This window comes from Molossus molossus, unplaced genomic scaffold (assembly GCF_014108415.1).
Source record: "Molossus molossus isolate mMolMol1 unplaced genomic scaffold, mMolMol1.p scaffold_m16_p_5, whole genome shotgun sequence".
Classification (NCBI taxonomy): Eukaryota; Metazoa; Chordata; class Mammalia; order Chiroptera; family Molossidae; genus Molossus; species Molossus molossus.
In genome coordinates, this window is record NW_023425388.1 from 85,866,475 (window position 1) to 85,880,761 (window position 14,287).

At 39.7% G+C, this 14,287-nt stretch overlaps 1 protein-coding gene across 1 annotated transcript in view; it reads left to right on the forward strand.

Annotated features, from left to right (window-relative positions):
• Nucleotides 1-14,287, forward strand: part of ADGRG7 (adhesion G protein-coupled receptor G7) — a 126,552-nt gene that overhangs the window by 54,459 nt on the left and 57,806 nt on the right. Inside the window, exons 3-6 of the mRNA XM_036242269.1 lie at nt 2,303-2,407; nt 2,843-2,955; nt 5,024-5,170; nt 8,356-8,453. Coding sequence (XP_036098162.1) covers nt 2,303-2,407; nt 2,843-2,955; nt 5,024-5,170; nt 8,356-8,453 — 463 coding nt within the window. The remainder of the gene's footprint in view (nt 1-2,302; nt 2,408-2,842; nt 2,956-5,023; nt 5,171-8,355; nt 8,454-14,287) is intronic.

The window sequence follows — 14,287 nt, forward strand, 5'->3', positions numbered from 1 at the left end:
CAATCCCCATCTAAATACCAACAACATACTTAAAGAACTAGAACAAATACTTCAAAAGTTCATATGGAACCAAAACAGACCTCGAATATCCACAGCAATCTTGAAAAAGAAGAACAAAGTTGGAGGGATCACATTACCAGATTTCAGGTTCTACTACAAAGCCACTGTAATCAAAACAGCCTGGTACTGGCACAAGAACAAGCATTTGGACCAGAATAGAGAACCCAGAAATGGACCCAAGGCAATATGCTCAATTAATATTTGACAAAGGTGGCAAGAGCATACAGTGGAGTAAAGACAGCCTCTTTAATAAATGGTGTTGGGAAAATTGGACAGCTACATGCAAAAAAATGAAACTCAAAATGGATAACAGACTTAAATGTGACTCATGAACCCCTAAAAATTCTAGAAGATACTGTAGGCAACAAAATTTCAGACATATGCAGCAGAATTTTCACTGATACATCACCTAAGGCAACAGAAACAAAGGAGAAAATGAACACATGGGACTACTTCAAACTCAAAAGCCTCTGCACAGCAAAAGATACAATCATTAAAATGGAAAGACAACCCACTGTATGGGAGAGCATAATTGCCAATGATATATCAGATAAGGGGTTAATTTCCAATATATATATAGAGTGCTCATACAACTCAACAAAAGGAACACAAAGAACCCAATTTAAAAATGGGCAGAGGAACTAAATAGATACCTCTCCAAACAGGACATACAAGTGGCCAAGAGACATATGGAGAAATGTTCAACATCACTAATCATCAGAGAGATACAAATTAAAACAACAATGAGGTATCACCTCACACCTGTCAGAATGGCCACCATCAACAAATCATCAAACAGCAAGTGTTGGCGAGGGTGTGGAGAAAAGGGGACTCTAATACACTGCTGGTGGGAATGCACACTGGTGCAGCCACTATGGAAAACAATATGGTGTTACCTCGAAAAATTTAAAATTGAACTGTCATTTGACCCAGTGATCCCACTTCTAGGAATATACCCTAAGAAACCTGAAACACCAATCAGAATATATGTACCTCCATGTTTGTAGCAGCACTATTTACAATAGCTAAGATCTGGAAACAGCCCAAGTGTCTATCAGTCAATGAATGGATAAAAAAGTGGTGGTACATACACACAATGGAGTACTATGCAACTGTAAGAAAAAAAGAGCTCTTGTCCTTTGAGACGACATGGAGGGACCTGGAAAGTATCCTAAGCAAAACAAACCAAACAAAGAAAGACATGTATCATATGATCTCACTTATTTGTGGAATATAATGAACATAACAGTCTGAGGAATGGGGTATTCCCAGAGACGTGGAAGTGGGGTACAGACTGACAATCCCCAGAAGAGGGAGTGGTGGGGGAGAGATAAACCACAGAACTTATATGCATATGTGCATGAACAATGGACATGGACAACAAAGGTGGGGACAGGGTGGGGATGGAGGGGGAGGAGGGAATTAGTGGGGGGAAATGGAGAAACATCTGTAACAAAAATAAATGAATTAATTTAAAAAACTACAAGAATATTCAAATTTCCAGGGATACATTTTCATAAATAATAATGTTCCAGATAAATATTGCTAAATAAATTTATATTTAGGTCTTTTGGAACTAAAAAAAAAAAAAAAAAGACCCCCCATTTCTATCTAAGTATATACTTAGATGAAGTTTTTACCTTTTCTCTCTTTCACTTGAAGAGATGTTATTAATTTAGTGGTTTGACTTAATCGATGGTACCTCAGAATCAAAGTTCAAGGTCACTTATTGATCTGCAGTGTGCTTCTGAACACTCTGCACATTCATGCTGTCTGCTTAGGATCCAGAGTTCCCAGAAACATATTCCTTCTATTTCCTACATTCCTACCAGCCACATCCTCATGATGTTCTTTGCTACTATAGACTCTAAGTTTTCAAGATTTCAACTAACTTGATACAGTGTCCTTGCTGATGTGTTAGTGATCACATCCCACCTCTGTCAAGTTATAATTGTGCATATTTTAACTGGAATCTTTTAGGTAAACTATTAGTTATTTTAATGGTAATAACCAGATAAGTAAGTATGAAGGTGGGCCAGTGAGTCCTATAAACTTTCTATCACCCTTCAAATTATACTAGAATAGGTTTTGAACGTTTAAGTTTTAATCTGGTTTAAAATTTGAAAAAGAAAAGTATAATTTAAAATGAAAAAATGAAATATAATGAAAATGAAAAATGAATGAAAAAATAAAAAAAATGAAAAAATAATATAATTTAAAATGAAATTTATTTTTATTGGAGCTAATTTCTGTGGAAACAGTACCTCTGGGAATTTGACTTTTGACGAAATTACAGTGGGAAGATATGGACCTTCCTTGCAAACATGTGACAAAAACACCCCAAATGGTAAGTGCTTTTCTCAACATCTCCCTGTTTAGGCACACGAATCACTATATTGGGTTATATCTCTAATCCCTTCAACTAGTACTGGGTCCCTGGGAGAGACATCAAGGGAGGCTTGGTAGGGCATTTGTCTCCCTCTTATGATGCCAATGTGAAAAGTTTATGGTATTACCTCACATAGTTCTAATTTTCCTGAAAACCTATGAATCAGTTGTAAATTCCTTTTATTACTTCTTCAATTGGTTCATTTTTCCAGCTTACTCTGTCTCCTGGAGTTTAATCAGGTTAATGACTGCTTTTTAAGTTATATAATTTGTCTTGATTTAAAAAATTAGCTACACCATTGATTTGCACCATATCTGTGAAAGGGTGTATAGGAGCATGCAGTTGCTGGGGCCATCTTTGCCTACACTGTCTTTCTTCTTCTTTTTATGAAAGTGGGCAAGCCACGTGCAACCCGGCTGTGCAATCTTACTGAAGATGGAGTGATAAAGTTACAAGAGCCGATATTAGGAAATTGCTCTTTAAATCTGGAAACCCTGGAGCAGGAGGTATGCCCTATGCCCATGTAACGCACAACTGGAAAAAGCCTGATGGTCAAATCAACGTTTTTTAAGACTTTCAAATTAGAAATAGCAAAAACTAGTAACTAACCACCCCCTACCCCCCACCTTTTTAAATTGACATCTATTTGTGAAAAAGGATAATTCAACATGTTGGTTTGGTTTGGCAAATTTCAGCAAATGATAATCTATAGCACATTTTATTTAAATTTTTTTCTTTATTAATTTTACAGACAGAAGAAAGGAGAGGAAGAGAGAGATAGAAACATCAATGAGAGAGAACATCAATTGGCCGCCTCCTGCATGCCCCCCACTGGGGACTGGGCCCATAACCTGGGCATGTGCCCTGGCTGGGAATGGAACCAGCGACCTCTTGGTGCATGGGTCAATGCTTAGCCACTGAGCCACACCAGCCAGGCACTATGGCACATTTTAAATGGCCTCACCTTTTTAAACCAGTTAAGTTTTGACCAAAAATAGATCCCTGACACTTGAGACCAAAAGGAAGGCATTTTAATGGTCTACTGGATCAAAACAGAGAGAAAAAACTAGGGCCAAAGACCTTTTGAGACAGTAAACTCCAGAACCTGCTGGTAGTCTCAGGGCTGTATCCATGAGCAGGTGAAATAGGAAGTACATCTCAGTAAATATTTTCTCATGCAAATTAAGTTATTTTGACTAAGGATATACCCAAATGCAAATACATGGCATTGCTAACACCTGGGACTAAATGAGGGGCAGAAGAGGAAAGTTACTTTATGTGGTTCTTGTAGGTGCCAGGCATGTTACATATTATCTCATTTCGTTTTTATAGAACCTCTGAGAGTTAGATGTTATTCCCATATTATAGATAATTATAGCTAATAACACTAATTATTAAGCACTGACTGCATGCTAAATACTGTGCTGAACATTTTATATACACTATTTTTATCATATTTAATTCCTGCAACACCCCTATAGATAAGTATTAATGTACTCATTTTATGAATGAGGAAATGGTGGCTCTGAGAGGTGCAGTATTTTACCTGGTAAATCACAGCCTAACGTGATAAGACTGCTTTTGATTTTCAGGTCCACACTGCACCATACTGGCTCCCTAATTATAGATGGGCAGGGGTGGGGGTGGGAGTGAGGAGGGCAGTAGGGTGTGGAGGTGGCTGCCAGCCATAGAGGCTGTGCTAGCCACACAAACTGTGGGAAAGACTTCATGTTCTGGAATCTGACAAGCCAGTGTTTGACTATTAGCTCTCCCCTTCTACGCTTCTTCGTGAACTATGGGTGAGCTCCTTACCCTCTCCAAGGCTTTAAATAGGGACGAGAATGCTCAACTCACAATGTTGTTTTGTGTATTCAATGTAATAATGCCTGTAAAACATTTGGCAGTACTTAGCACACAGCAGGGACCTGGCTCTTGAATGAGAGCATTGTTTCTGTCTACTGATTGGCTATTGCTTCCAACTCTTTCCCAAGCTTAAATAGCCTGTGACCTTGATTTGATTTTTGAAATGATGCTGCCATCTAGTGAAGAGAGAGTGAGAGAGAGAGAGACAGAGACAGAGAGAGAGAGAGAGGTTGACCCACAGCCCCACTAATGACAGTATTAACATGTTGTAGGTGCACAGCTGTGCCTGGGGGCCAGATGCTACCTGAGATTGTCTAGGTCAGTGCTGCCCAAACTATCTGTGCTGAAAAGCTAGTTTTAAAATTTTTCAACCCATTGTAGACCAATAATCTTGTAAAATATAATAAAAATAAATAACTTACAAAATGAAATGAAAACAAAATCATGAGATGCAAATCCATTAAAAATGATTATATGTAACAGCATAGACTTGTTAGGTAAGTTTACAATTGTTATGTAACTTATACAAGAAAATAAACAAATAATGAAAAATGGAGATTGAGGCTCAACTAAATTCCAGCTTATTCATTTGTAGTTGCTTGAGGCTCAACTAAATTCCAGCTTATTCATTTGTAGTTGCTTGAAAACTGTTTAAATGTAGTTGTATAGAATTAGATTTGTGGTTTTTTTTGTTGTTGTTGTTTTTAACAGATAGGCACATCAATGAATTTTTCAACTATTTCACAAGAAGCCCAGATTTTAACATCTAATGCCAGTGCGTTAACTCTCTCGAACCTCACTTCTGCTACTAAAGTGGTTGGACAGATTTTCAACGAATCCAGAAATGCTTCAAGTGAGGTAAAACTCACAAGGTTTTTTAAAAAGGGAGGGGAAGAAAGAAAGAATGTCATCCCCAACTTTATTCCTTATTCCAGGATATGGACTTGGGTATGGTTTAGGTTAAAACTATTTTGAAGAGCACTCTTTCTGTGACATGCTCAAATAAATAGAAAAAGGGCTCTTTATTCAAGTATTCTCTTTCAGGATAATCACAATGATCATTAACCTGTTAAATCTGGAAAGCCTGTAAGAAACAAATCTATTTCATCTTATTAATATGTTTACCAACCGCGTTTGACCTCAGCATCTCTATTCAAGTCCAAGTAACTGGTGTTCCCAGGAACTCACTTGGGAACATGATATTTTAAACTGTGATCTCTTTCTGCTAAGCATATTTGCATTTTTAGTTTTGGCTTTTAAAAAACATAAGCCTAGTCTGCATTTCTGACATTATAAACTTCTAAACTCTGGTACCTGAAAATAACTATAGTCAATCTTTACCATCTGGCACAGCTTGGGTACTGGGGTTATAAAACACCAATATGAACTGACCCAGTGTTTACCAGCTGAGTATCAGCATGGCCTGAAAATATCTACTCTTTTCTCCTATTCCTTTTAAATATTTTATTTAAAAAAATTATTTTATGTTATACTAGATCCTTCAGAAATTAACTGGGATTAAAATAATAAATTAATAAAAATAGAATTGAAAGAGAAAAATAATGACCACCCAATGTAGAATTTATGAAAAGATTAGTCAATAAAGACAGAAGGAGAGGGACTTCCGGTCAAGATGGCAGCATAGGTAAACGTGGTATTGCGGCCTCCCACAACCACATCAAAGTTACAACTAAACTATAGAACAATTACCATTCAAAGCCTCCTGAAATCAAGCTGAATGGAAGTCCTACAACTACAGAATCAAAGAAGAAGCCACATTGAGATTGGTAGAATGGGTAGAGGCGTGACAGGCTGGTCCCACACCCATGTGTGGCGGATAAAAATTAGGAGAATACCTTGGCTAGGTAGGTCCTCTGTGAGGACTGAGGGATCCCCATCCCACAACAGGCTCCCAGCTCAGGGTTTCAGTGCCAGGAAGAGAAGTCCCCATCACTTCTGGCTAGAAAACCAACGGGAACTGAGGCTGAGGGAGGCTGAGACTACTAGAGCCCCAGGCAGCTCCTCTTAAAGGGCCTGTGCATGGACTTACTCAGACTCGCACCCTCCAGACTCCAGCGTGTGGGATGCAGCTTAAAAGGCACAGAGACATATGGGGAAGAACTGAGTTGTTTGGCATTGGAGTGTGGGTTGGAGAGGCAGCTTTCTCCTGGACAAACGTGCTGTCAGAGGCCTTTATTCCTTCGGTGAGCCCTTCCCTGGGACGGCAGACTGCCACCATATCTGGGACTCCAGCAAGCTGCCTCACACTGTTTGCCCCACCCTGGTGGAACCCTGAGGCCCTGCCCCACCCAACTTTTAGGCCCATGCAAGCTGTTGCCAGTTGTTTACCATAGGATTGGCCTGTCTTGGATCCTGCTTCAGGTTTTTCTAAATTCTTGCAAAAAAGCAGCATCTGGTCTCAGCTAGCCCCATACCTCTTGTTAAGTAATACATAGAAACAAACACGGGAGGCAGCCAAATTGAGGAGACAAAGAAACAGGTCCCAAATGAAAGAACAGAACAAAACTCCAGGAAAAGAACTAAGCAAAATGGAGATAAGCAACCTAACAGATGCTGAGTTCAAAATACTGCTTATAAGGATGCCCAATGAACTCAGTGAGAACCTCAGTGAATTAGTGAGGGCCTCAAGAGCATAAAAAAGGACCAGTCAGAAATGAAGGAGGCACTAAATGAAATAAAGAATAATTTACACAGATTCAATGGTAGAATAGGTAAAGTCAAGAAGCAAACCATCAATTTGGAAGCACAGAGAGTCCCAAACAAGATGGACCCCAAGAGGCCCACACCAAGACACATCATCATCAAAATGCAAAAGGTTCAAGACAAATAGAGAATCTTAAAAGCAGCAAGAGAAAAACAGTTAGTTACCTACAAGGGAGTTCCCATAAGACTATCAACTGATTTCTCAAAAGAAACTTTGCAGGCCAAAAGGGAGTGGCAATAAATATTTAGAGTGATGAAAAGCAAGAACCTACAACCAAGATTACTCTATCCTGCAAAGCTGTTATTTAGAATTTATGGCCATATAAAGCGTTTCCCAGACAAGGAAAAGCTAAAGGAGTTCATCACAAGCAAACCATTATTATATAAAATGTTGAAGGGTCTTCTTGAAGAAAAAGAAAAAAAAGTATGAACAAACAAAATGGCAATGAATACATATCTATCTACAATTGAATCTACAAACAAAATGAACAAGCAGAACAGAAACCTTTTCATAGATACAGAGAATATTTGTTGGTTGCCAGATGAGAGGAAGGTTGGGGGAATGGGTGAAAAAGGTGAAGGGATAAAAAAGTACAAATTGATTGTTAGACTGACAAACCTCAAAGGGAAGGAGTGTTGGGGAGTGGGAAGAAATAAAACAAAGGACCTATATGTATATATGCATAACCAATGGACACAGACAACAGTGTGGGGAAAGGCAGGAGGGGGACAGGAGTGGGGAGGAGGGGGTCAATGGGGGAAAAATGAGGAACATCTGTAATACATTCAATAATAAAGATAAGTTAAATAAATAAATAAAGACAGAAGGGTATTAATAACCCTAAAAGAGGGCAGTTAAACAGTAACTAAATTCTGAGAAATTGTTTTCAATGCACTCCTGATTTTTTAATTATAAGAAAACTAGAAATAATTTTACAAAGTCTAATAGGTACAACTAAGTGTAACTATTAAGTTATATTAAATGTTTTGAGCTGTAATGTTCTGACAACCAAAGCCCTGCACTCTTATTATTTTGTTCCAGTTTTCGCATCCAAGCATCTGCTGTTGTGTTCTTGGGGATGAGGTGGAGGTCCTGTAAAGAACTTTGTTATGAGGTCAAATTCAGAGACCTAAGCTCCCTAATTGACTGTCTTAATTTATACTTTCACTGTGCCTCATCTTTATTCTCTCTGCCATCTTATGTAAATAAAAAACTAAGCCTTTAATTCCACTTGATACCATAATAATTCATGATAATGATGGTCATGATGATGTATGATATATGTTCTCTATGATGACGGGTGTCTTCTTCCTGGCAGGCAAAAATAGTTGCTGTGACAACAGTGAGTCAACTTCTAGAGGCCAGAGAGAACCTTTTTCAAAAAGCTGCTGCTGCTGATGATAATGCCTTTGAAACGTAAGCACAATCCCAATTTGTAAAGAAAACCCGACAAAGTGCTTTTCACTTTCCAAGGCTAAAGCATTGATAGACATGTCTTTTCTTCTCTTTTGATGTGCTAACTGACTGATTCTTATGGAATGCAGACTAAAACCTTGGCTTCCTACCTCGTCTTCAGTGACTAGACAGAGTGGTATAAACTCCTGTTCCAGGCATGGCCATCCATAGAGAATAACTGGGGTCATTTAGATTCAAACATGTTTTCCTGGCCTTAGTTTGGTGTATGCCAGGAGCAACCTGCATGCACAACAGGAGCTCTTCAAACTCAATTTACAGAGCTGTAAATAAACAGCACAACTTTGCAAGACACGTTGGTAGCTTCCTACGCACAACTCAGCTCTCCCCAAGGTCCTGGGGTATTTTGACTGAGCTTTCCCAAGGCCACAGTAAAAAAAAAAAAAAAAAAAGGATCTAATTCTACCTGTGTTCTGTGTTCTTGATTCCTTTGTTCTGGATTTTGTTTGGTTGTATAGTTACACTAAAACTTAGGTAATTTATTCATAGAGGCTTCTTACTAGGATTCACTGTATGTTTTTTATCTTATATACAGTTTTCTTTTTTCTTTAAACTTAATCTTAATTGTTGAACATATTACAAATGTTCCCCCTTTTTCCCCTATTGACCTCCTCCTCCCCACTCCCGCCTCCCTCCTGCCTTTCCCCACACTGTTGTCATTGTCCATTGGTTATACATATATGCATATAAGTTCTTTGGTTTATTCCTTCCCACCCCTTCTCCCCCATTCCCTTTGAGGTTTGTCAGTCTAACAACCAATTTGTACTTCCTTATCCCTTCACCTTTTTCACCCATTCCCTCTACCCCCCTCCCATCTGGCAACCAAGAAAATGTTCTCTGTATCTATGAGAATATTTCTGTTCTGCTTGTTCATTTTGTTTGTAGATTTAATTGTTTTTTTTTTCGTTGTTTTGTTTTTTTTTTTATCCTCACCCGAGGACATTTTTCGATATTTTGTTCAGATAGAGTGAGAGGGAGAGAGAGAGAGAGAGAAACATCGACGTGAAAGCGACACATCGAGTGGTTGCCACCCGCAAGACCCAACCAGGGCCAGGGACAAACTGCAACCAAGGTACGTGCCCTTAGCGGGAACCGAACCCGGGTCTCTCCGAACCGCAGGCCAACGCTCTAACCGCTGAGCCAAACCGGCCAGGGCTAATTGTTGATAGATATGTATTTATTGCCATTTTTTTCATATTTTTTCTTTTTCTTTTTCTTTTTCTTCAGGAAGACCCTTCAACATTTCATATAATACTGGTTTGGTTGTATTGAAGTCCTTTAGCTTTTTCTTTTCTGGAAAACTCTTTATGTATATGGCCATTGGTTCTAAATGATAGCTTTGCAGGATAGAGTAATCTTGTTTGTAGGTTCTTGCTTTACATCACTCTGAATATTTATTGCCACTCCCTTCTTACCTGCAAAGTTTCTTTTGAGAAACTGACTGACAGTCTTATGGGAACTCCCTTGTAGGTGACTAACTATTTTTCTCTTGCTGTTTTTAAAATTCTTTCTTTGTCTTGAACATTTTGCATTTTGATGATGATATGTCTTGGTGTGAGCCTCTTTGGGTTTATCTTGTTTGAGACTCTGTGCTTCCTGGACTTGTATGTCTATTTCCTTCACCAAGTTAGGGAAGTTTTCTGTTATTACTTTTTCAAAACGGCTTTCAATATTTTTCTCTGTTTCTTCTCCTCTGGGGCCCTCATAATGTGAATGTTGGTATGCTTAAAATTGTCCCAGAGGTTCCTTACACTATCCTCATTTTTTGGGTTCTTTTTCTTTTTGCTGTTCTGATTGGGTATTTTTTTTTCTTATATTCCAAATTGATGGTTTGCTTCTCAGCTTCATCTAATCTACTGATTCCTTATAAATTATTCTTTATTTCAGTTAGTGCATCCTTCATTTCTGACTGGTCCTTTTTTATGCTCTTGAGGTCCTCACTAAGTTCCTTGAGCATCCTTATAACCAGTGTTTTGAACTCTGCCTCTGGTTGATTGCTTATCTCCATTTTGTTTAGTTCTTTTCCTGGAGTTTTGTTCTGTTCTTTCATTTGGGAAATATTTCTTTGTCTCTTTATTTTGGCTGCCTCCCTGTGTTTATTTCTAAGTATTACGTGGAGTTGCTATGTCTCCTGGGCTTCCTAGGGTGGCCTATTTTACTAGGTGTCCTGTAGGGTCCAGTGGCACAGCCTCCCTGGTCTCCCAGCTGAGCCCTCAAGGTATAACCCTCGTGTGGACTTTACACTCTTCTATTGTAATTGACTCTTGATTGCTGTTGGCACATCAGTGAGAGGATTTTACTCAGGTTGATCAGCTGTAAGGACTGGCTGTGCCCATTATCCACTGACCTCTGACTACCTTGGAGGATCAGCTGTTCAGGGGCCCACCATACAGAGCAAGACTTACTTCAGCAAGGCTCTGGTATCCACTGAGTCCATTCCTTTAGTGTGTCAATTGTGGAGGTGGTTGGGTGGTGCTGCTTCACAGTGTTCTGAAGCTGTCCACTGGGTGTGCTGGCTCTGGGGCAAGGTCAGCCACTGCTTGTGTTCTACCTGGGGCCACCAGCCATAAGCTACAAAGTGGTCTGAAGCAGGATCCAAGACTGGCCATTCCTATGGTAAATCCACTGGGAATAGCTTGGGTGGGCCTGAAAATTGGGTGGGGCAGGGCCTCAGGGAATCACCAGGGTGGGGCAAACAGTGTGAGCTCTGTTGCTGGAGTCCCAGATATGGCGGCTGTCTGCTGGCCTTGGGAAGAGCTCACCAAAGGAACATCAGCCTCCACTAGCACATCTGTCCAGGAGAAAGCTGCCTCTCCAGCCTTTGTCCCAATGCCAAACAACTCAGTTCTTCCCTGCATGTTTCTGGTGCCTTTTGAGCTGCCTCCTTCACATTGGAGCTCAGAGGGAGCAAGTTCAGGAAAGTCCATGAGCAGGCCCTTTAAGGGGAGCTGCCTGGGACTTCAGCAGCTTCAGCCTACCTCAGCCTAAGTTCCCCTTGGTTTTTCCAGCCAGAAGTGATGGGGACTTCTCTTCCTGGCACTGGAACCCTGAGCTGGGAGCCTGGTGTGGGACGGGGACCCTCACACCTCAGGAAAGACCTTCACAACCGAGGTGATCTTTCTGATTTTTATTCATCATGGTCTGTGCCTCCGCCCCTCCTACCAGTCTTGATGTGGCTTCTTCTTTAATTTTGTAGTTGTAGGACTTCCATTCAGCTTGATTTCAGGTGGTTCTGAATGATGTTTGTTCTGTAATTTTGATTTGGTTGTGGGAGGAGGTGAGACAGTTTACCTACGCAGCCATCTTGACAGGAAGTCCCAGTTTTTTTAACCCTTTTAAAATCTAAGTAAAAATGCATGCTCATTATGAAAAAATAAAAAATATATAGATGAGAAAATTTTTTTTAAATCATTCTGCCTTTTAACTTGTTGGTATATATTCTTGTAAATTTTCTCTCTCTTTATCTGTCTCTCTTTTTTAAAAATCTTTTATTTATTAATTTGTTTTTGTTACAGATGTTTCTCATTTTTAGTCCATTGACACCCTCCTCCCCCCCTCCCTGCTTCATCCCCAGCTTTGTTGTCTATGTTCATTGGTCATGCATACATGCATATAAGTTCTGTGGTTTATCTCTTCCCCTACAACCCCCACCCCCTCCTCTGAGACTTGTCGGCCTATACGCCACCTCTACCCTCTCTCTCTCTCTCTCTCTGTATCATATTACATAATTTATTGATTTCTAACTTGCTTTTTGTCACTTAATAATAGTTTATAAACATCTTTTTATATATATACCTATACATCTACAGTATACATTTTAGATTACTGCATAATATGAGTAAACTTTAATTTTTATTAAAAAAATTTTTTTCTATATTGATTTTAGAGAAAGAGGAAGGGAAAGAGATAGAAACATCAACTGATGTGAGAGAACATTGATTGGCTGACTTCTGCATGCTCCCCACTGGGGATTTGGCCTACAACCTGGGCATTTGCCAAGACTGGGAATCAAACCGGTGACCTCTTGGTGCATGGGTTGATGCTCAACCACTGAGCCACACTGGCTGGGCTGAGTGAACTTTTATTTAAGCAGTTCTCTGCAACTTCTCTGCCACTGGACATTTATTTATTTATTTATTTAATCTGTTTGTTGTTGTTGATTTTAGAGAGAGAGGAAGGGTGAGGGAGAGACAGATAGAAACATCGAAGACAGAGAACATCAACTGGCCACCTCCAGCATGGCCCCTACTGGGGATTTGGCCTACATCCTGGGCATGTACCCTGATCAGGAATTGAACTTGTGACCTCTTGGTGCATGGGTCAATGCTCACCACTGAGCAATACCATCAGGGTTGCCACTGGACAGATTGCTTTAAGTCTTACTATTTTGAGCCATCAATATTCTTGTATATAATCTTTGTTTGCATGACCCATTGTTTCCTTAGGAGAAATTCCTACAAGTAATTTTTAGTTATTTAATTATTATACCAGTACCTATATGGTGTTGAGGCTTTAAAGTAGAAAAAGTACCAAAGCATGAAATAGAACATTCAAAAGATTGTAATTCTGAGAGAGGGTGGTAAAGGTTGTGCAAACAATTTAACTGATATGTTTTATGACTTCAAACTTCAATAAAAGTTTGGGCCCTTCTCTCTGGGAAGGTGGACACTCCCATTTTTCTTGGAGTTGCAGAAGGAAGTGGCCATGGGTCCAGAGTCTATGTTCAGCGAACATGGAGACTGAGAACCAGAGTCTCTTCAGAGCTGGAGGCTCTGTATTTGCGATCTTGCTGGAGAGAAAGGAGAGGTGTGAATGTTTTTGGTGAGAAAAAAGTGGGATTTGGCTGAGAATGTCATAGATCATGATGCAGATGAGAAAGCTGTCTTAATAGACAATTATGAACTTTGCTGGATGAAGATATGGAGAAAAACAATTTTGTGTGACTCATATATAATATCCAAATAACATCAAAGGAAGTGGTTAGAGGATAAATAACAATTTTAAATACAGAACACACTGAAATATTGAATGGTATGACTGCATCTAATCCCTCCTTTCTCCCACTGTAAATTTCTACTTGGCTTATCTTTCTAATCTTGGTCTATGTGTTTCCTTTCTTCCCTGTGATCTTGTACATAAGCCCCGTGGGTTCAGTTCCTTCATTTTGCCTCAGCCTCCAGTCCTTTAGCTCCCCTGAGGAGAATATTCTTGATGAGTTGCCAGCAGAGGTAGTCTCCCCTTCTCCTCTCTCCCTGGGAAAGGAAACTAATCGCTGCTTGGAGCAACTCTTCCTTTCCAAGCTCCATCCCTTGAGTCTCCTCACTACACCAGGCCTTAGTCTCTCATCTCACTTTGATTTCTCCCTTCTTTCATTCATAGTTTCATCTTTGTATCCTTAAGCTTCTGAACTCCCCCTCTATACTTAGTGGAAGGTGGAGAGGGTGAGAGTGAAAAAGAGGAGAGTGACAGGGAGGAAATAATCTGTTTAAGCTTCTGCTATCTCAAGTTGTAGTGAAGCCCTCTAGTGTCCATTTATTTGTCCAGTCTCCTTTACTACATTGGGAAGAGTCAGATTGTTAGAGTGGGTAGAGCTCTGGAGCCTTTGGCAGGGTCTCTGCTAGTAAGGGCTTCCTACTCTAATCAGTGGATCTAAGACCTTATTTCTCCAATTTGAACATTTGCTGCAAAAACTGATCCAAAACATCGAAACTTTGCTGTTACATTCAGGCTTATAATTGTCCCTGTATACTTAGCTTTGGGAATGCAAAACTGTTTCC